Source organism: Acartia tonsa, chromosome 4 (assembly GCF_053477335.1).
Source record: "Acartia tonsa isolate MP-2025a chromosome 4, ASM5347733v1, whole genome shotgun sequence".
NCBI lineage: Eukaryota > Metazoa > Arthropoda > Copepoda > Calanoida > Acartiidae > Acartia > Acartia tonsa.
In genome coordinates, this window is record NC_137263.1 from 49,465,147 (window position 1) to 49,485,775 (window position 20,629).

Sequence of the window (20,629 nt, forward strand, 5' to 3'; positions counted from 1 at the left end):
CACACTTGAATTCGATCTCTCATCACCGTACCCCAGTGTGTTACCACTGAGCTACGACGCCCCTTGGGCTTGCCTTGCATTGGACAATAGTTTCTTATACTTTTATATTTACTAGCGGATACTCCCCTACTAGCATCTAGGAGCTAAAGAGAAGGGAAAGTAGAAAAATAGCCTAAAACTATTCCAACACTTAAATCTTAAAATGAAATAACCCAAAATCATCCGGGGAATTATGTAAAGCTTCCATAAAATGAAGAACTCGATCGATTCAGTAATTTTCGAAATCCTAAGTTACAGACAAAACCTTTCCATTTTATATACCTAACTAGCGGCTACGCCCTTGAGGAGGGGAAAGTCGAACTTGATAACCCAATTTATTATTTTAGATTTTAAAAGAAAAAGTAAAAAAAAATTAAAATAGAATTTTTTGGGGGGTGGGGTCATTTTTTTCTAGGGGCGATTTCTCTTGGGAGGGTGGTGGTACCCTCTCCCAAAATAGTTAAAAACCTTCCCGGGACCTATGAGAAGCTACCCTGTTCAGCGGTTAGCGAGATCCTTCGGTACAAACAGACATCCTGTTACTTTTACCTAATAAAAAATTAAGACAAACAAGAAATCATTTTCAATTTATTCAGGTAGGTTTACATTTTTAAGGATAAAATTAATTATTATTAGGTTTTTTTTAGGTTTAAACAATATTTCAATTTTTTTATTAGAGAAATGGTTGTTTTTAATGCCTCTGCATTTGTTAGTAAATGATCTATTTCATCCTACTTTTTAAAATCAATTATTTTTCTGATAAATTATGCGTAAATTGTTTGAAGTAAACAGAAAAAGGAAACTTAAATGATTGTTAAAATTTTAAAATATATTTTTTATACAAATTTATATGTACATTAATGGTAAAATTAGTTGAGCACACATGTTTCAATAAATGGTGACTGATATATTTAATATTTTACTATCATCAGTAGGTAGGTATAAATAGGAACAAAGAATAAACCAAGCCTATAGCGCCATCACAGGAACCTGCTTGTATGTACGGTTGCGTGGGGAATAACCGGTCAGCGACCTACCAACATTTTAAAAAACATTTTTTTAAGTATGTTCTAAACGTTAGAGAAATTAACAAGTCATGAAAACCAAAGTTGTAGATTATTGCCTTCAGTTTCACTTGCAAAACTTAAATTTTGTGAAAAAATGGTGAGTCCAATCACCATGGGTGTTTTGAGGCGGCAATTTTATATGGCCTTTAGCTAACGTTTGCAATAGTTGTTCTAACTGTTTTTTCAAAGTGGCTTGGATTGACATCCCTGGTTCCTAATGAAAGTTTATAAAAATAAAATTCTGAAGTTGGCGTTGGCTCATTGGCTTATTAGTGCTTCTCTTTTACATTACTAAACTATCTTAAAACTAAAACTCTGGAAACAGCTTGAAGTATGGCTCCAAACTTCTCTTAAATCTTGAGAAACCGACGACATTTGATGTGGCTCTTCTGGAGGGTCTGCAGGCGGTCAATGGGTCTCCAACATAACCAGAAGGACAGGAGCAGATAGCTCCGTGGTTGCGAGCCTGAAATAGATCAGTTACATTTGTATAAACTACTTATAGGCAGGGATGGAGGGGAGATTCAGCTGTTTATTACACTATTCCCCAATGTTTTATGATAAGGTTTTTATTCGTTGGTTAACAACTTTTGATTGGTTGGTACATTAAGTTGAAATTCAAAAAGTTAGAACTAATTTTAATCTACAGATGAAGTAATATGTATCATCATTAGGGATGTACATCAATTTATCGGCCAATGTCTTATCCCTTTAGATCCCTGACAAATAGGTCTCGGGATTGTTTTCTATACAAAGATCTTAGTTATTAGGTTCATTAGGGGAATTTTTTCCCAAACATTATTATCTTACCTGGCACTCAGCATTTTGTCCGCAAGCACTGTCACATGGAGATCTGCAGTTGTAGTCATAACAGGCTCGGTCCAGAGGACACTCACTATCATTGATACATTCACCTGAATAACAAGAATGTAATATACCCTTGTATGTTGTAATCATAACATACAAGGTTCAGAGGACACTCGCTATCATTGATACATTCACCTTAATAACAAGTATGTATTGATATACCCTTGTATGTTGTAATCATAACATACAAGGTCCAGAGGACACTCGCTATCATTGATACATTCACCTTAATAACAAGTATGTAATAATATACCCTTGTGTTGTAATCATAACAAACAAGGTCCAAAGGACACTCACTATCATTGATACATTGACCTTAATAACAAGTATGTATTAATATACCCTAGTATGTTGTCATCATAACATACAAGGTTCAGAGGACACTCACTATCATTGATACATTCACCTTAATAACAAGTATGTATTAATATACCCTTGTATGTTGTAATCATAACATACAAGGTTCAGAGGACACTCACTATCATTGATACATTCACCTTAATAACAAGTATGTATTAATATACCCTTGTATGTTGTAATCATAACATACAAGGTTCAGAGGACACTCACTATCATTGATACATTCACCTTAATAACAAGTATGTATTAATATACCCTAGTATGTTGTCATCATAACATACAAGGTTCAGAGGACACTCACTATCATTGATACATTCACCTTAATAACAAGTATGTATTAATATACCCTTGTATGTTGTAATCATAACATACAAGGTTCAGAGGACACTCACTATCATTGATACATTCACCTTAATAACAAGTATGTATTAATATACCCTTGTATGTTGTAATCATAACATACAAGGTTCAGAGGACACTCACTATCATTGATACATTCACCTTAATAACAAGTATGTATTAATATACCCTTGTATGTTGTAATCATAACATATAAGGTTCAGAGAACACTCTCTATCATTGATACATTCACCTTAATAACAAGTATGTATTAATATACCCTTGTATGTTGTAATCATAACATACAAGGTTCAGAGGACACTCACTATCATTGATACATTCACCTTAATAACAAGTATGTATTAATATACCCTAGTATGTTGTCATCATAACATACAAGGTTCAGAGGACACTCACTATCATTGATACATTCACCTTAATAACAAGTATGTATTAATATACCCTTGTATGTTGTAATCATAACATACAAGGTTCAGAGGACACTCACTATCATTGATACATTCACCTTAATAACAAGTATGTATTAATATACCCTTGTATGTTGTAATCATAACATACAAGGTTCAGAGGACACTCACTATCATTGATACATTCACCTTAATAACAAGTATGTATTAATATACCCTTGTATGTTGTAATCATAACATACAAGGTTCAGAGGACACTCACTATCATTGATACATTCACCTTAATAACAAGTATGTATTAATATACCCTTGTATGTTGTCATCATAACATACAAGGTTCAGAGGACACTCACTATCATTGATACATTCACCTTAATAACAAGTATGTATTAATATACCCTTGTATGTTGTAATCATAACATACAAGGTTCAGAGGACACTCACTATCATTGATACATTCACCTTAATAACAAGTATGTATTAATATACCCTTGTATGTTGTAATCATAACATATAAGGTTCAGAGGACACTCACTATCATTGATACATTCACCTTAATAACAAGTATGTATTAATATACCCTTGTATGTTGTAATCATAACATATAAGGTTCAGAGAACACTCTCTATCTGTGTTGGAATGATTTTCTTGTATTCCCTGGCAAGTTCGAACCCATTAATTCCCTTTTCCTTACACCAGAGAATGAGTGTGTTACGCGGCATTCCTAACTATCTCCGCGCTTCGCTTGTAAACAAACAAAGGCGCGCACATTTTTTCCTTGTTGATTCCCATGTGAAGAGCTACGTGAATAAAAATAATGTATTGGATGGATATACATGCGCTCTAATCCGTGGAAGATCTCAAATAAGCCTTCCTGCTTAGTTTGACGTATAATGTGGTAAGAATTTATCTTTAATTCTTAATAATAAGTGTAGTATGGTATATTTTACGAAGAAATTTAAAACATTAATTTTTCAACAAATAGACCATTTAACTGCTAACTTTTGACATACGAATATTTTCCTTAATTTTATTGATCATTTGAATCTAAAATTATCAATTTCTGATGCTATTTAATATGTTTCGTGCCAATTTAAAGTTTTTTAGAAATTTTATATTTTTAATTAAATTGAAATCACGCAACCTCGATATACAAAAATAATAAGCCATTAATATTATGAAATTAATTTTTATATTTTTGTTTTAGATGCACCGTTTTCATGGTAATAAATACACATTTGTAAACATTCACATGTTGGTCATTCGGAAGGCTTGGAGATTAAGATTTCGTGTACGGCAAGGCATGCGTACCGAAACAATGAAAACGAGACAGAACAGATGCGGCTAAGAAAATATCTGTGAAGTTTTGTGAATGTGTTGGTTGTGATACCTTACCACACACTATTATAATCGTAATCAGTACAGTTAATTATTGTGACAATCATGGGTCCTAAAAAGAATAAAGGCGCTCAACTGGGACTACGGCTGCGCCCAGCCGTCGAGGCCCTAACCAGTGAACTAGATAAAGTGATGAAGTTGGTCAGTGAATCTTCAGAGCTTGATGTTAGACATTTCACTAAGGAGTCAATCCTTGTCCATGACAAGTTCGAGACATTCGATAGCATTATGGTCGGTTTTAGCAAGCTTGGTGTGAGAATCCAAGAGCTTGAGGAGTTTAGTGACATTTATTCTAATATAATTACTGTGCAAAAAGATTATAACGCTCTGAAAGATGCTCTAGATGCTATGGAGGAGCTTAGTGACATTCAAAGTGTTGTTGATTTAGTTGGTGATAATTTGCCTGACCATAAGGCTGAACTATATGATCGTTGCTTAAAGATTGTGAAGGTTATTAAAGGGTCATACTTTCCCTTACCAGAACCAATTATAAACACTTTGTCTGCTTTGATGAAACGGCTGGCCGAGGTTAAGCTTGAACCTGTGAAGCCGCCTACAATGACGGCGGGTGCTTCGACAGCATCGCCATTTGTGTCGCCGTTTGGCACACCACAGTTCGGCACCGGTTCTATGTTCACGCCAGGATATATGAATCGTGTCGACGAACGTCTTCTTCCAAGCTTTGACGGCTCAGAGTCAGCCTACGTAAGTTTCAAGGACAATTTTAAAAAGCTTACCGTAGGACAGGACCCGTCATATTTACAGTTATTGTTGAGCAGTGAAAAGGTCTGCAAAAATAAAGAGTTGAGACTTCAGTTAATTCAGATTCAATCACATGAATCTCAATGGGCTTACCTCGACGCACGTTTTAAGTCCAAAACACGTCAGATGCTCTGCCTTTTCAACCAATGGGAGAAGAAGCCTAAACCGTCGGACTCCAACCAGATTGTGACAGTCTTAGCAGAGTTTGGTGGTGCAGTTAGCCAGCTCGAGCAGCTGACTAAAGATGATGATGATGAGGAAGTCACCACAAGCCAGTGGTTGACCATTATTCTTTTGGAAATGTTATCCAAAAAGTTGCCACGTGATTTCCAGGACAAGCTCAACCTGGCGTTGGGCTCGATGGATACCCCAAATATTCCTAAGCTGTTGAAGATTATAGAGGAACAGCGTGGCGCCATTTTGATGAGGTGTTCAATCGATGTAGACACCCCCTCCAAGAAGAAAGGTAATCCTGCGGCCGCAGCTACAGCCGTTGGTAAACCTGGGTCTCCAGCTAAGACCAAGAAGAAACAGCCTTGCCCGTCGGAAGGTTGTAACTCTGATCACCTATTGTTTAAGTGCTCCAAGTTTAGGGATATGTCTGTTCCTGAACGCAAAGTCTTCATCAAGAAGATAGGCGCCTGTTTGCTCTGCTTACAAAAGGGGCATCGGGTGGCCGATTGTCCCAGAGCCGATAAGCTTGGCAGCTGTACCATTGACAGTTGCAACCAGCCTCATAATTCATTATTACATGAATCAGTTGCTAGTGGACAAGTTGCGGCAGTGTATGAATCACAATTGTTTAGCAAGAACAATTTTATGCTGATGTTGCAGCAGGTCCCGGCGTTGGCGGCTGACAAACGTCAAGTCACCGTCAATGCCATGTGGGACAGTGGAGCAAATTTGACGTTGATTTCTAGAAGTATTGCCAAGAAGTTAGAGTTGCCATCAACTGGTCGCACAGCTACTATTTCTCTGGCAGATGGAAAGAGCCAAGCATGTCCTACAGTCAAGATTTGTTTGGTTGACCGCAACCGGAATTCACATATTCTGGAGGCGGCGGTAGTGCCCAGCATTGGTACTGAAGAAGGGTTGCGTTCTATTGATCCTACAGCCGCCGCCGACATTTTCAACATGAAGCCTGATAATTTTTCTATGGTCGACAGCAAGATTGATGTTTTAATCGGCCATTTGACACCAGCTATGTTCCCGTGTGCAGATAAAATGGTTGGTGATTCTAGACTGTACAGAAGCTTATTTGGTACAGGCTATTTAGTTGTGTCTGCAGATGGCAGGACTGTTGCTAATCCTGTCGCCTGTAAAGCTGTGAAGTTGGAGGTCAGCAAGATGGAGTTCCTGAGTACTGAGAGTTTGGGAATACAGCCGCCATCAATGTGCAGCGGTTGTAAGAACTGCCGTCATTGCGCCGCCATTGCCGCCGGGCAGTCCGCCTTGGACGTGCGTAAGCGGCAGCTGATTGAAGAAGGTCTGACATTAGATCTTGAGAACCATATTTGGACGGCCTCATATCCCTACAAGCAGCCGTCAAGTGTGTTATTTGACAATTCAGAGCAGGCCTATAAGATCTGCTTACGTGACCGGCAGAGAATGATTAAAAAAGGTGAGTACAGCACCTTCTGCCAAGTGTTTCAAGAAGCTGTGTCTCGTGGAGTGTATCAGAAAGCTTCGCCAGAAGACCTAGCTTATACTAAGCCCGTGTATTATTCGAGCCTAGTCTGCGCATATAAAGAGTCTATTTCCACGCCCTTGAGGATATGCGCCAATTCTAGCCTCTGCTGCAAGGGGCTAAGCCTCAATAGTATTATGATGGACGGCCCAGTCCCATTATATACTCTGATGCACAATCTTATCCGGTTCAGAAGTTATAAGTGTGCATTCGTGGCTGATATTCAGAAGTTCTATAATTCATTATTAGCTACCTATGAAGATTCTCAGCTGAAACGTGTTTTTTTCGCTGATACAGTTGATGGAGAGCCAGAGGTCTACCTTACCAAAACCATCAACTTTGGTGAGGCCTTGGCTGGAGATATGGCCGTGACCGCCCTCAGACTCACTGGTCGTATTTTTGGTGGACGTTCCCAGCAGGATGTTCAAGATGTTTATGGATCTGAGAAGATTAGAGGTTGTGACGTTGTAGCCCAGCAGGATGTGTGGAGAGATGTTCAGCAACCACTCAGTTCCGAATTTATTTTGTATCAAGATCCTCCATCGGTCAAATTGGAGACTTGTACTTACGTGGATGACTGTTTGAGCGGTCATAACAGTAAACCTGAAGCTGTCCAGCTGGTCCAAGAGCTGGAGGATATGATTGCACCTGGCAATTTCAAGTTTAAATCTGTTGTTTATTCTGGAGATGATGTCGACAGTGTAAAAGTTCTGGGCCTCGTTTGGGACCCTAAACAGGATAAGTTGTTCCTACCTGTCAGAGCCAACCACGGCGAGAAGATTAAGGGTAGAAAGTTGCTAGAGGATCTGGACCTGGAGGATCTCTGGAGAAGTCTACCTGAGTTGATAACTAAACGTGAAGTTTGGAGAATTGTGCAACAACTTTATGACCCAATGGGTCTAGCAGCGCCATTGCTGCTTAAGTCCAAGCTTTGTCTGCGCTCAGTTTGCATACATGGATGTAACTGGGATGATGTTATACCTGGAGAGTTGAGGTCGGAGCTCGTGTCCAGCCTCCAGGACCGTTCGGCACTTGGAAATGTGTCGTTCAGACGTTCGATGGTTCCTGATAAGCCGTTGGGGCTTCCAATGCTTGTTGGTTTCTGCGATGCATCTAACCAGGCCTATGCAGCCATCACCTACCTGAGATGGCCAGTTCCTGGAGGATATGATGTAGTTTTGTGTTGCGCCAAGTCACGTGTCGCACCAGTGAAGATTGAGTCTATACCAAGGTTAGAAATGCTTAGTTGTCTAATTTTGGCCAGGCTTGTGGATACTGTAGCCAGAGCTCTACCTTTCAACATTTCTGGCAAAGCATTTTTTAGTGATAGCAGCTGTGCCCTAGCTCAGCTATCCAGTGACAGTGTTATGTTAAATGTTTTTAACAGTCATCGTGTTTCCGAGATACAACAGTTGACGAGCCCTGAAGATTGGAGATGGGTTCCAACCCAACACAACATCGCCGATCTGGCGACGCGTGGTTTGTGTACGATTGAGGATGTACAACCTGGATCTACATACCAGGAAGGTCCAAGCTGGTTGCGCCTGGAACAGGACCAGTGGCCCGTTAAGACGGCGGGTGAGGTAAATGCATCCATTCCCGAGAGCGAGCTAAATCCCAAGATGGCGAAGCTCAAGGTAATGTTCACACAGGTAGTGGACAACGATTTCTGGAGGTCCCTGGCAAGAAGGACCTACAGGCAGGCGAGGAGGACTGTGGCCGCAGTTCTTAAGGCTGCCAACTGCTTTAAAACGCTGCTTATCAAGAAACGTGGCGTTACAACAATTGAGGATGATGTTAGCAACAATGATAGTTCTAAGCATTATGAGAACTATACTTTCACAAATACATACATGGATTCTGTTTGTGACCTGTTTTTGACTTCCTTCAACCAAGAGAAGGAGATGACCATGGACGCCGAGGGGAAATTCGACTCCCTTCAACCGTATCATTACAAGGTCCAGGTTTGTTGGCCCATTGTGGGTCATGATGGATGTTATCCTCTTAGGACATTTACAATATTGAAAATGTCCGGGAGAGGAGATGAGGCTCTTGAGGCCGCTGCTGGAGGCCCCAGGAAGATTATGAAGGACAGCCCAGGTGTTGTCTTGCTCAGCCGCCACAACAGGCTGGCGCGGCTCATCCTTCAACAGTCCCACGATGAATTGGGGCATGGAGGCCATCGTAAGACGTTGGCGCAAAGCCGCAGGTATGCATGGATCACACATGGCCGCATGGAGGCTATGAAAGTGGTCAAGAGTTGTGCTGCATGTTCCATTGAATATGCCAAGCGTTCGAGTCCCGCAATTGCTAATATTCTGCCAGATCGTGTCGAGCCCTCTGTGCCCTTCAAGGAGGTGCATATGGATCTTGCGGGGCCGATCGAAGTTACGAAGCCTGGCGTTGGTACCAGGAGTTCCAAGACCAAGTACAAGGTTTGGTTGTTGATTGTGGCCTGTAGATTTACACAGGCTGTGTTTGTTGATGTGTTGACTGATTATTCAACTGAAGCCGTGCTGGTCGGCTTGAGAAAACTTCAGGCGTTTTACAATATGCCTAGAAGGGTTACCACAGACAGAGGCACCAATATGGCCGGTGCCAAGCGAATTATGGATGAACTTTTGAAGGATACCCGAATGCATTTTGAATGGCATCTGGTGCCCACCGCAGCACACTCGTTCGTGGGTACTGTGGAGAGGCAGGTTGGGCTGGTCAAGCGTGTGTTAAACAAGAAGTTGGCTGGTGCTACTGTAACCTTCAATGATTTATTGGTGTTGTGTGCTGAGACTGCACGAGTCCTGAATTCTAAGCCATTGACCTATGCCACCCAAGGAGATGACGTCAATTGCTGGAGAATAATTTCACCTGCTGATCTGTTAGGCGGCAGGACCAACGATGCAATCTGCACCTTTGAGACAGGTTGTAAAGAGCCCATCACCAGGAGGCTGGAGAACTTGGAGGAGTTGACCCGTCAGTTCCATCAGGTGTACAAGGAGCAGCTCATGCCTGAGCTACTCAAGTCCGTCAAGTGGCGCAGCAACAAGGTGCTGCTCGAGCCGGGAGACGTGGTGCTGATCGACGATAGCACAAATTTGATGAAGAAGTTCAGATTGGGGCGTGTGGAAGAAGTGCGCCCAGGTGGGAGGACCGTGGTTTGCAAGTTCAAATTATCAGATGACGCAGCCGCCACGAGTAACGAGACTTCCGCAAGACGTCTGCTCAAGATCAATCTACCCAAAGTTTAGTATAAGTATCGTTCTTGTTTAACTTTGAAATTTATTTTACGGTAGATTTATCAGATATTTTTTTCGAAAGACAAAAAACGCAAATTTTGACTCAATTTCGTTTAAACTTTCAAATCGACGCAAGATTTTTTCATTTGAAATGCAAACTTAAGTTATTTATATGTTTACGCAAGTTTTTTCAATGATTTAAGTCTTTCCGGGACCAGGGATTTTTTTCGCGGAAATTTTCCTAGGTACCTACGCAAATACGAACATTTTTATCTTTGTTTAATTGAAATTCGATATGATAAAAAGTAACACAATGAAATTTTTTACATCATACAAATATTTCTTTAAGATTTATTATAATCACATAGATAATTTGATATTACATATATATTAAAATTATTTCTATTTACCTTTTAACCGATGTACCTAAAGAAAAATGCAGATTTTTTTCGTCTTGAATTAAGTAGATTCTTTGAGTTCGAAGATTTAAGCTTAATAAGACCGCTCTATAGTGTATCTTAGCTCTGTTACCTCGGCCAGACATACTACAGAACGGCAAAACTAAAGCATAAGATAATTTTATTTTGATTGCTTTGATTGATGATTCTAAAGTTTCTTGAATTATTCATGATTCTTTTAATTTTTGATTTGATTTAAACATCACTAATTATGTTTATTTTCAGTTGATGGAGCCCTGCGCCAGAAATCCTGTCGGAAATTATGCAGTATCAAAAATTGTGATGGAAAGACATAACGTCCGTCAGGATAGCTGGAACACGGCATTATTAATATTTTAAAGATTGGTTAGTTTGTATCTTGAGGGGTTCATTCTAACTGAGGCCCCAAATTGCCTTAATTTTGACTGTATGAATATGTACAAGTTGCTTTCTTCTTAAAACAGAGAGAAATTGCAAACTCAGCATTTAGAGAAGTTCTTTTCTTATAATTGAGCTTTTGTTTTATTTTGGTAATTTAATTTGCATATTTCAATTGCAATTTTATTTTACGCAAGTTTGATTCACGAAGATTTAAAATTATGAAGTTTTAATTTTCCGATGTTTGATGATTCTACAGTCATATTTTATTTAGATTTAAGTATCTATTTTATTAAACATGTTAGATTTAAGGATTTACCTATCTTATCTAAGAATGTCTAGATGTAAGCCCGAGTATTTTTCTGCTGGAGAAAATGCTTAATTTTGAGAAGTTTTTTATGAAAATTCTATTTTTCTTTTCTAGCAAAAAGATTCAGTAGAAAAAATGTCATTATTTAATCTTTCTTTCTTTTGATTAAAAGTTTGAGTTGATTATTTAATTATTGATGCGATTTTTAATATAAAAATCATTTGCCTATTATTATGTAGGTACCTAATCAAAGTTTAGGTACTATTGATTATTAATTCATGTATTCGCAATTACATGGTCTGTAATTCTAACTTTAATTGAGATTATGAGGCCATGATTAATGAGATGTGTGAGTGGTAAATGTGCATTTCATGAATGTTGAATGCTTTTCCCATTCCTTATTCCTATCCTTATGTGGTAGTGGAGTCGGTTTGAGTTATTGTGGTGTTCGTAAGTTACCATAATTAATTTTAGGCCTGATGGCCATGCCATTTTAAACTCTTGTAATTTATGCGTTATGAGATTGTGATTTTGTGGACACTGTCTGCACGCATGATGCTAAGATGAGTTATTGTGTTCGATTCCCAGTGACTAGACGGGTGTGTGTTGGAATGATTTTCTTGTATTCCCTGGCAAGTTCGAACCCATTAATTCCCTTTTCCTTACACCAGAGAATGAGTGTGTTACGCGGCATTCCTAACTATCTCCGCGCTTCGCTTGTAAACAAACAAAGGCGCGCACATTTTTTCCTTGTTGATTCCCATGTGAAGAGCTACGTGAATAAAAATAATGTATTGGATGGATATACATGCGCTCTAATCCGTGGAAGATCTCAAATAAGCCTTCCTGCTTAGTTTGACGTATAATGTGGTAAGAATTTATCTTTAATTCTTAATAATAAGTGTAGTATGGTATATTTTACGAAGAAATTTAAAACATTAATTTTTCAACAAATAGACCATTTAACTGCTAACTTTTGACATACGAATATTTTCCTTAATTTTATTGATCATTTGAATCTAAAATTATCAATTTCTGATGCTATTTAATATGTTTCGTGCCAATTTAAAGTTTTTTAGAAATTTTATATTTTTAATTAAATTGAAATCACGCAACCTCGATATACAAAAATAATAAGCCATTAATATTATGAAATTAATTTTTATATTTTTGTTTTAGATGCACCGTTTTCATGGTAATAAATACACATTTGTAAACATTCACATGTTGGTCATTCGGAAGGCTTGGAGATTAAGATTTCGTGTACGGCAAGGCATGCGTACCGAAACACTATCATTGATACATTCACCTTAATAACAAGAAAGTAATAATATACCTATATATGTTGTAACAAGTTTGTAACGACTAATATACGATAATGGTCCAGATTTTCTTGATCTTATGCTTATGAATGATATTGATAATTGAAGAGCGGAAATCTTTAAACTTGTAAGCTATAATACTTGTATTATAGCTTAATTTGATTAATTATATATTATTACCTCTATTGCAGCTAACTAAAGGATCTCCTCTGTATCCAGCAGGACAGGTACACACAGGCCGGTCAGACCCTGACCTATCAAATCCAGCCTGGCAGTTGGCTCCAGGTCCGCAAGGGTTGGGATTACACAAGTCCCTCTTCTCAAACTGCCTACAGCTCACAAATGGGTCACCAGTGTAGCCCTTGGGGCAGGAACAGACAGCTTTGTGGTTGGTGGCCTCGCAGGTGGCACCCTGTCCGCAAACATTAGGGTTGGGATCGTAGCAAGGGTCGCGACATTTTAGCTTTACACAGGCCTTGTTGCTGGCACAGTCATCGTGACGGGTACATTCAGTATAACATCTGGAATACATTTTTGAATAACATTTTGTTTTGAGTTACTACCCTTTATGTCTTTATCAACTGTTGAAATATAATTATTTGTTTTTAATTTCAAACTTTTACAATGCATTGTGACTTCTTATTCAAAGTTTGAATTATTTTACCTGGAATAAGGATCTCCCAGGAAATCTGGAGGACAGGTACACTGCGCTCTAAATAAAACAAAATAATAGTATGTTAAAAATTCAAAATACAAAGACATATATATTCTTAAACATCCATATTGGAACTGATGAACTATTTAATAAGTGAAACAAGTGTATTCCATGAATAAAATTAGAAAAATATAAATTGTTTTTAACTTATAGATTTTTATTACTTGAGCTAAAATATTTTCAACGTCCTTACTGTGCTCATTTAATGAATAGATAGTAACAAAAGTAAGGCCTTTTCTAATTAAACTAATCTTCAAATCTTAAGAACATTAATCTGATTGTAAAATGTAAGTGTACTTTATACTGGGCATTCAAAGCCAAGTTTTGAGTTTCATAACATATCAAATCAAGTATTTCAATAAAAATAAGTTTAAATGATAAACATAAGATAATTGAACTTGAAAGGGGATGAAAAATTCTAATAAAGATAGGTTTCTATATGAAGTATTATAGTTCCATTTGATGTAGCGTGTTTATAATCATTAACTAATTTTAAAAATGTGATCATGTCCAGAAAACGTACATATAAGTATAACTTCTCAAAAAATGTTAAACAACACTTGAAGCAGTTTACGGCTGTATGTACATGACAAAGGTGGTGAAAAAGATCAGACTCAAACTAAAAGAAATTCCTTTTTATCTTTCCTATATATGGAATCCAACACAAAAACAAAACAACTATGTGTTCATTTATAAAACTAACCGGCTGTCTGTACCGAAGCATTATCTAACCACTGAACCAATATGGATTTCACTTAAATGTAGCTTCTCATTGATCCTGGGAAGGTTATAACTAACCAATAAACCCAAGAGAAATCAAGTGCCCATAAGGCCTTTAGGGGCGTAACCGCTAGTAAAGAGATACTGCGTCTTCTGGACATGATCCAAGAAATATAAATAGAACGGTCAGTCAATGAACTCGTTATCTTAAATTTTTCTGCCCTAAAGATACGTTCATGCATTAATGTTAATTTGCTTTTTCTAGTTGTAGATAATGTATTTTTTAGGGAGGAGGGGGACATTGTGCTGTTTACTACACTAGTCCCCAAAATTTTATGATAACGTTTTCTTATTCGTTGACTTTGGAGACTTTGGTTAAATTTTGATTGATTGGTTCATTTTTTTGAGTATCAAACGTTTCAAGCACAAATTGTAATGTACAGAAGGGATAATTTTATTAATCATCATTGGGGATGTACATCAATTTATCGGCAAATGTCTTATCCCTCTAGGTCGCTGGTAATGTTTGCATTGCATGGGGGTTAACTTCAACTTATAAAAAATAAATCATCTGACAAATTAAACAAAAAACTAATTCTAAAAAATAAACTTTTTTGATTTTATGGATTTAATCCAATAGATTTTTGCTTATGCATAGAAACACTCATTTTTACAAAGAGACTGATTTATCTTTTAGATTTAACCATAGAATGGCAATATTCTTAACAAACATGTTTTAAACAATTATTTTATTAATGTTATTGTGTTCTATCTATAATACAAAGTAGAATGATGTCTGTCCGTCTGTCTGTCCGTCCCTTAAGATCTCGGTAACCACTGAACCGATCTGATTAAACTCTTCAGGGAATATACCTACTGGTGGTCCTGCGGTGGTTTTAGGCTATTTTCTTGGGGGGTGGGACACCCCCAACTCCCCAAAAACAAACACAAAATCCCCTCCATTTTTTTTGCTGAAGATTTCCTCGGTCATTTTTTTTGCTGAAGATTTCCTTGGTCCTTTTACGAATTTCGCCAAAAAAAATTTTTTGATCACCTCCTTAAGCAAAGCCCCTAGAGGCTAGGAGCGAAGCCGCTAGTAAAATAAATACTATTACCTACACCCCTACGCTTCGTGTTATTTTCTATGAACGAAATATAATTTTAGTTTAAGAAGAAGTCGAGAAAAAATATTTCATTTTGGATTTTTTATGTCCTTTGATTCAATCACAAATAAGATTTAGGCATATTTGATAAATTAGAGTAAAACAATAGAGGGGCCCTATGCCGACTTTCAATTGGGTCTTTGAATATCAGCCAATAACATCGTAAATATTTATACAGCCAAATTGCTACAAAAGAGTAAAAACCCAGGTAAAAACCATTTGCTAGCAGACGAAAAAGGTCCCCAAGACATGGGCCAGGTAGTTGTCTGGGATATACATCTACAGTTATTACATTTATTGTTGATAATAAACATCTCCACACAAAAACCAAACGAAGCATCTTAAATGAACTTAAAAAGTGTTGAAATGAATTTTGATATCTTTTATGATAATTTTATCACGAAATATCATCATTAACAACAAATTTTGAATAAGTATTTTTTTGAGGCCATTATCTAGCTTTTTAATTTAAACGCGAAGCTTTTCTATAATTAGAGGCTGTACGCCAGTCCATCCTTACGTGACGGTTAGCTCTTTTCGTTTTTATCAAGGTGTATAGAATCCCCTCGCCATAAGACTTTAAAAACTTCCTTGGGCCATTTTTTATTTGGCCTAGTCGTTCACGAGCTCTTTCGAAACATACAATAAAACACACACATAACTTACTTCTTTTTAAATAGGATTTTCAAACAGATAATATTCAGAACAGAATCTTATTTTTGAATGAAATATTTACCTATGGTTGATGGCGTTACAGTTTGCGTTCTCACCACAAGACCCTTGACCACAAGCACTTACACATCTATAAACAACAACAAAAATGTTAAAAATTTTGTTTCTCTAACAAAATCCATTAATGTCACAAAAACACAAATAATAGATGAATTATTTAATTTAAAAATGTTTTGTTTGTTACCTATATTCTCTGCGGTCACAGGTTTGAGTAGAGCCACACTGACTGTCAGTATCACACTCATGCCTACACTCCACTAGAGGATTTCCAATATAGGTTGGCTTACAGGTACAGATGGGCCGGTCATCCTGCCCAACCTCGCAGTCAGTATTGCGGCCGCAGGGAGCGCAGATTTCTTCGCGGGTAAACCTGCGGCAGGAGCGGAATGGGTCACCAGTAGTGCCGCGAGGACACCTGCAGATAGCCACGTGATTCTGGACATTACAGTCAGCTCCTTGGCCGCATGATATAGCGCAGGGGTCAACACACTTGTAGTCCTTGCAGGCACGCTGGGGCCCACAGTCTGAGTTCTCATCACACTCTCCCTGGATGCAGCCAGTGTAGGGATCTCCCTGATACCCAGGTAGACATTCACACACAGGTCGGCCTCCGATGTCCTGGCACTCAGCGCCGGCTCCACAGACTCCTGGCTGGCAAGGGTTGGCTCTGCAGCCGGATCTGCTGTATGGACTGCCGACATAGCTGCGCCTACATTCGCAAAGGGCGCGGCCTCCACTGTTTGTACACTCAGCGTTGGGGCCACATGCATCAGGGCTTGAGCATGGGTCTTGTCTAAAGAAAAAAGAGGCTTTTTAAGATGTTTTACAGATTGGTAGGTAGTAAATATTTACCATAGAAAAATTTACCAGTGAAGCTTTTGATAATCCATTTTGCAGACGAAATTAAATTCCTTCAAACAAAACAAGTCAACCTATTATTTTTTCATCATGTTAAAATTTTAATTCAGGCTCTCATCAAGATTGGATGACTAGTACAATGAATTACAATATAACTTTCATAGAAACACAACAAAAAGCATCTTATAGTGCCAAAAAAAAATGACGTCATACAATATAAATTATTAATGATAGGCCAGTATACATTTTAACATTGGTCAATTTAAATGTTTACTGGCCTATCATTGGTCATATTTAATGTAAGACGTCATTTTTTTGCACTATAAGCTGCTTCACAAAAAAAGTACACAATTACCTGCAGGAAACATATGGATCACCAACATAGCTGGGAGGACACTTGCAGATGGCAGCACGACCATTGTTCTCACAGATGGCTCCCTGTCCGCAAGGACTGCTGGAGCAAGGATCAAATACACAGTTGGTGTATGGGTCTCCGGTGTATCCGGATCTACACTTGCAAATGGCGGACCTAGAAAAAAATAATTTGTCATCGAACATCACAAATATTGATATCAATTTAGCCTGTCATTTTCAAATGGGCGACTCTGATATAGTTTTTATACATACAATAAATATATAATGTACCTTCCAATAGAGGAACATTCAGCATTTGTACCACAGGGACTTGTGGAGCATGGTTCTAGTCTACACTTATACAATAAATATATAATATACCTTCCAGTAGAGGAACATTCAGCATTTGTACCACAGGGACTTGTGGAGCATGGTTCTAGTCTACACTCAGAGAATGGATCACCCACATAACCATCCCTACACCTACACACAGCGCGGCTTCCTAGAAAAAAAAAACAAATTAATTTGGTAACTTTAAAACAAAATCATGAAGCACTCAATTAGTGGTTTGGACACTCAAACTAATGAACCAAAAAATTGAAATTCAATAAAGGTTCTCAAAGTTGTCAAGTAAGAAAACCTTATTATAAAGCCTTGGGGACTAGTGCAGTACACAGCCCAATGTCTCCCCCCTCCCTGATATGACCGAATATTTTATTAATACCAGTATCATGACATATAGTTATGTTAAAATAAAAAGTCGTTTTTTTAGACAACATGAACCCAACTAAAACACTGCCTTGAGATAAAATAAGAATAGATTGACATGTCTTCTGGAAGAAGTCTTACGTCAACTTGTCTGCCGATAGAAGCTCTTTATAGTACACTAGCGGCTTTGCCCCAAGAGGTATTATTACATCTTCTATTACCTACCAAGCTGAAAAAAATGCGAAAAAAATTCGTAAAATTGCAAAAAAAATTGAGGGGGGGGGGATTTTTTTTTGGGGGGGGGTGTCCCACCCTCCAAGAAAAAAGCCTAAAACCAACACAGGACCGGTAGTCATATACCCGGAAGAGTAGAATCCGATCGGTTCTGTGGTTACCGAGATCATAAGGGACAGACGGACGGACGGACAGACAGACATCGTTCTACTTTGTATTATAGATATTATAAAATGACCTCACAAAATACAAATGGCCAAGGATAGGCCAATACACAGACTAAATTGCTAATGGCAGACCATTATACATTTTATTTGACCAATGGAAGGCCAGTATGACGTTATTTTTAGTAGGCAATATAAAAGGCTTCCAACCGGTAAGATTTATAAATAATAAGTTTAAGTTTTAACCTGAAGCAGAACAATCAGCATTGACACCACAAGGACTTTGCTGACATGGGTTCAATTCACATCTAAATATGAGCATGTCTAGGTTAGGTCAAGATAAAGTAACTTTTTGGCATTTCTCTTAACGCTTACGTCGAGTTCTGACCCTCACCCCTATATTTTTGAAATGAATTGAAAATAAGGTAGGGGGGGAAAGGTTCGTAACATTGTTTGACACTTAGGGTGAGGTTAGGTTGGGTTATATTGGGTACTAGCAAAGTTAGGGCACCAAAGGTATAGGCCCCACAGGGTTAGGGCATAGACAAAAGAAAAGAAAATATTGAAAACAGAGGGGGGGGGGGGGCTGGTCGAAGGTTCGTTCTTGGTAACAACTTGGGAGAAGAAAAGCAACATTTTTTAAATTTCAAAAAAATCTCTAAAATGCTTGTAATCTGCAGAGTCAGGCCAGCTAAGATAATAGTTTTGGCCTTAAATGCATTTTTTCAAAATTAAATATAATACCATTTTCATATCATGTTTATTTTTTAAAAAAAAAAGCTAATTTAACTAGAAATGATCATGCAAAACTGTTACTAACCTGACAAATGGATCTCCCTCATAACCAGATCTGCATTTACAAACAGCCCTGGAACCTAAAATTAATTTCATATTAATAATCTTAACTTTTTGGTGGACATCAAATTATCTTGTTATGGAAATCTAAATTTGAAGGTTGAGGGGGCAAAACACCTAAAACCATCCCATGACTTGAATATAAAAATGAAATAACCTAAAACCACCAAAAGACCAATATGTGAACCTTCTTTAAAATGGAAAACTAGCATAGAACAACTTTTTTTGAAAAAAAACTTTATTAAAATTCTTCTTTCATTGAATATGTGTACCTGTAGCAGTACAATCTGCGTTGATACCACATGGACTTTGTTGGCAGGGGTTCAGCACACAGCTCACAAATGGATCTCCCTAAAAATTTAATATGTAAAATATACTTAGATGTTATAACAATATGACAAATATTGATTAAAAATAAAAAGTCAATTTAATAAATGAATTTGATTATTAACAGAAAGTATACTTAAATTTTTTAGTTTTAAATTGTTGATTTTTCTTTATAAAATTACTAATTGAATTTTTGTTATTAAAAAGAACTTTCTGACTTCACAAAGTCAGTAATAACCTCGTAATGAATTTAAGAGAAGCTTCGCTTCTAAATCATATTTAAATATATAAAAAATGTTTGCAAATATACTTTTCAATTCCTCCCTTCCCACTGTCTCTCTCTCTCTCTCTCTTTTAATCTGTTGCTCCTCTTATTTGCACAATCATATTCTGATGACGTCAGCTTAGATAAAACAAGGATGACTGACCATGCAATTAATTAGCACAACAATATGAAAAAAGGAAGTTTTGGCGATTTGGCAGCTTAGCTATATACATAAAAATTTTAAGTGAATTTTTAAAAATTCTGAAATATGACACGAAGAAAAGATGTAACCAGTTGCAAATTTTTCAATCAATATTTTTTATTCTTTTTTACAATCCGATAGTAAACAATAATATGCTTTAATTGCAGCGTAGCTTTGCAATTAATAAGAACTGAGTTATTGTAAAAATAGATTGAAGAATGTTTGCTCGCAGTAAAATTGGTGTGCAATCGAAACCGCAGAAGGGCCCATTTTATATGTATATCATCAAAACATATATTATCCTACCTATTGAAAGATGAAATGCTCTATTAAACACAAATTCAATATTTCAGCAGTATTACTTAATCTTCTTAAGCATCTTATAATTGTACTATAGCTATATTTTTGATTAATGTGATATTTTCGGAAAAAATGATTTGCATTTGTTGATAAGAAAGAACACCATAAAATGGCAGGACAGAATATCTCTGCAAAATATCTACAACAAGAAGGGGGAGGGTGGGAGGGGGGGGGGGGATACGCTTCTTTTCTTCTTATATCGTGACAAAACTAAATAAAGGGATTAATATTTCATACATATTTCACAAGAAAAAAATTCAAAACAACTTTTCAAAGCAGTTTAAAAGTATATTCTATTGATTAAATATTTATTTTGAAAAATGTAAAAGAGTTATTTCAATTTCC

At 37.3% G+C, this 20,629-nt stretch overlaps 1 protein-coding gene across 2 annotated transcripts in view; it reads right to left on the minus strand.

The window, feature by feature from the left end:
* Nucleotides 1-613: 613 nt before the first annotated feature.
* The window catches only part of LOC145317587 (uncharacterized), a 48,474-nt gene continuing 28,458 nt past the window's right edge, over nucleotides 614-20,629 (minus strand). For both annotated transcript variants that reach the window (XM_080158730.1, XM_080158728.1), the window contains 11 exons: nucleotides 19,403-19,481; nucleotides 19,096-19,150; nucleotides 18,522-18,583; nucleotides 17,551-17,671; nucleotides 17,171-17,344; nucleotides 16,142-16,750; nucleotides 15,962-16,027; nucleotides 13,292-13,339; nucleotides 12,808-13,148; nucleotides 1,917-2,020; nucleotides 614-1,572 (listed from right to left, as the gene is read on the minus strand). In XM_080158730.1, coding sequence (XP_080014856.1) covers nucleotides 1,414-1,572; nucleotides 1,917-2,020; nucleotides 12,808-13,148; nucleotides 13,292-13,339; nucleotides 15,962-16,027; nucleotides 16,142-16,750; nucleotides 17,171-17,344; nucleotides 17,551-17,671; nucleotides 18,522-18,583; nucleotides 19,096-19,150; nucleotides 19,403-19,481 — 1,818 coding nt within the window. In that variant the 3' untranslated portion in view covers nucleotides 614-1,413. The remainder of the gene's footprint in view (nucleotides 1,573-1,916; nucleotides 2,021-12,807; nucleotides 13,149-13,291; nucleotides 13,340-15,961; nucleotides 16,028-16,141; nucleotides 16,751-17,170; nucleotides 17,345-17,550; nucleotides 17,672-18,521; nucleotides 18,584-19,095; nucleotides 19,151-19,402; nucleotides 19,482-20,629) is intronic.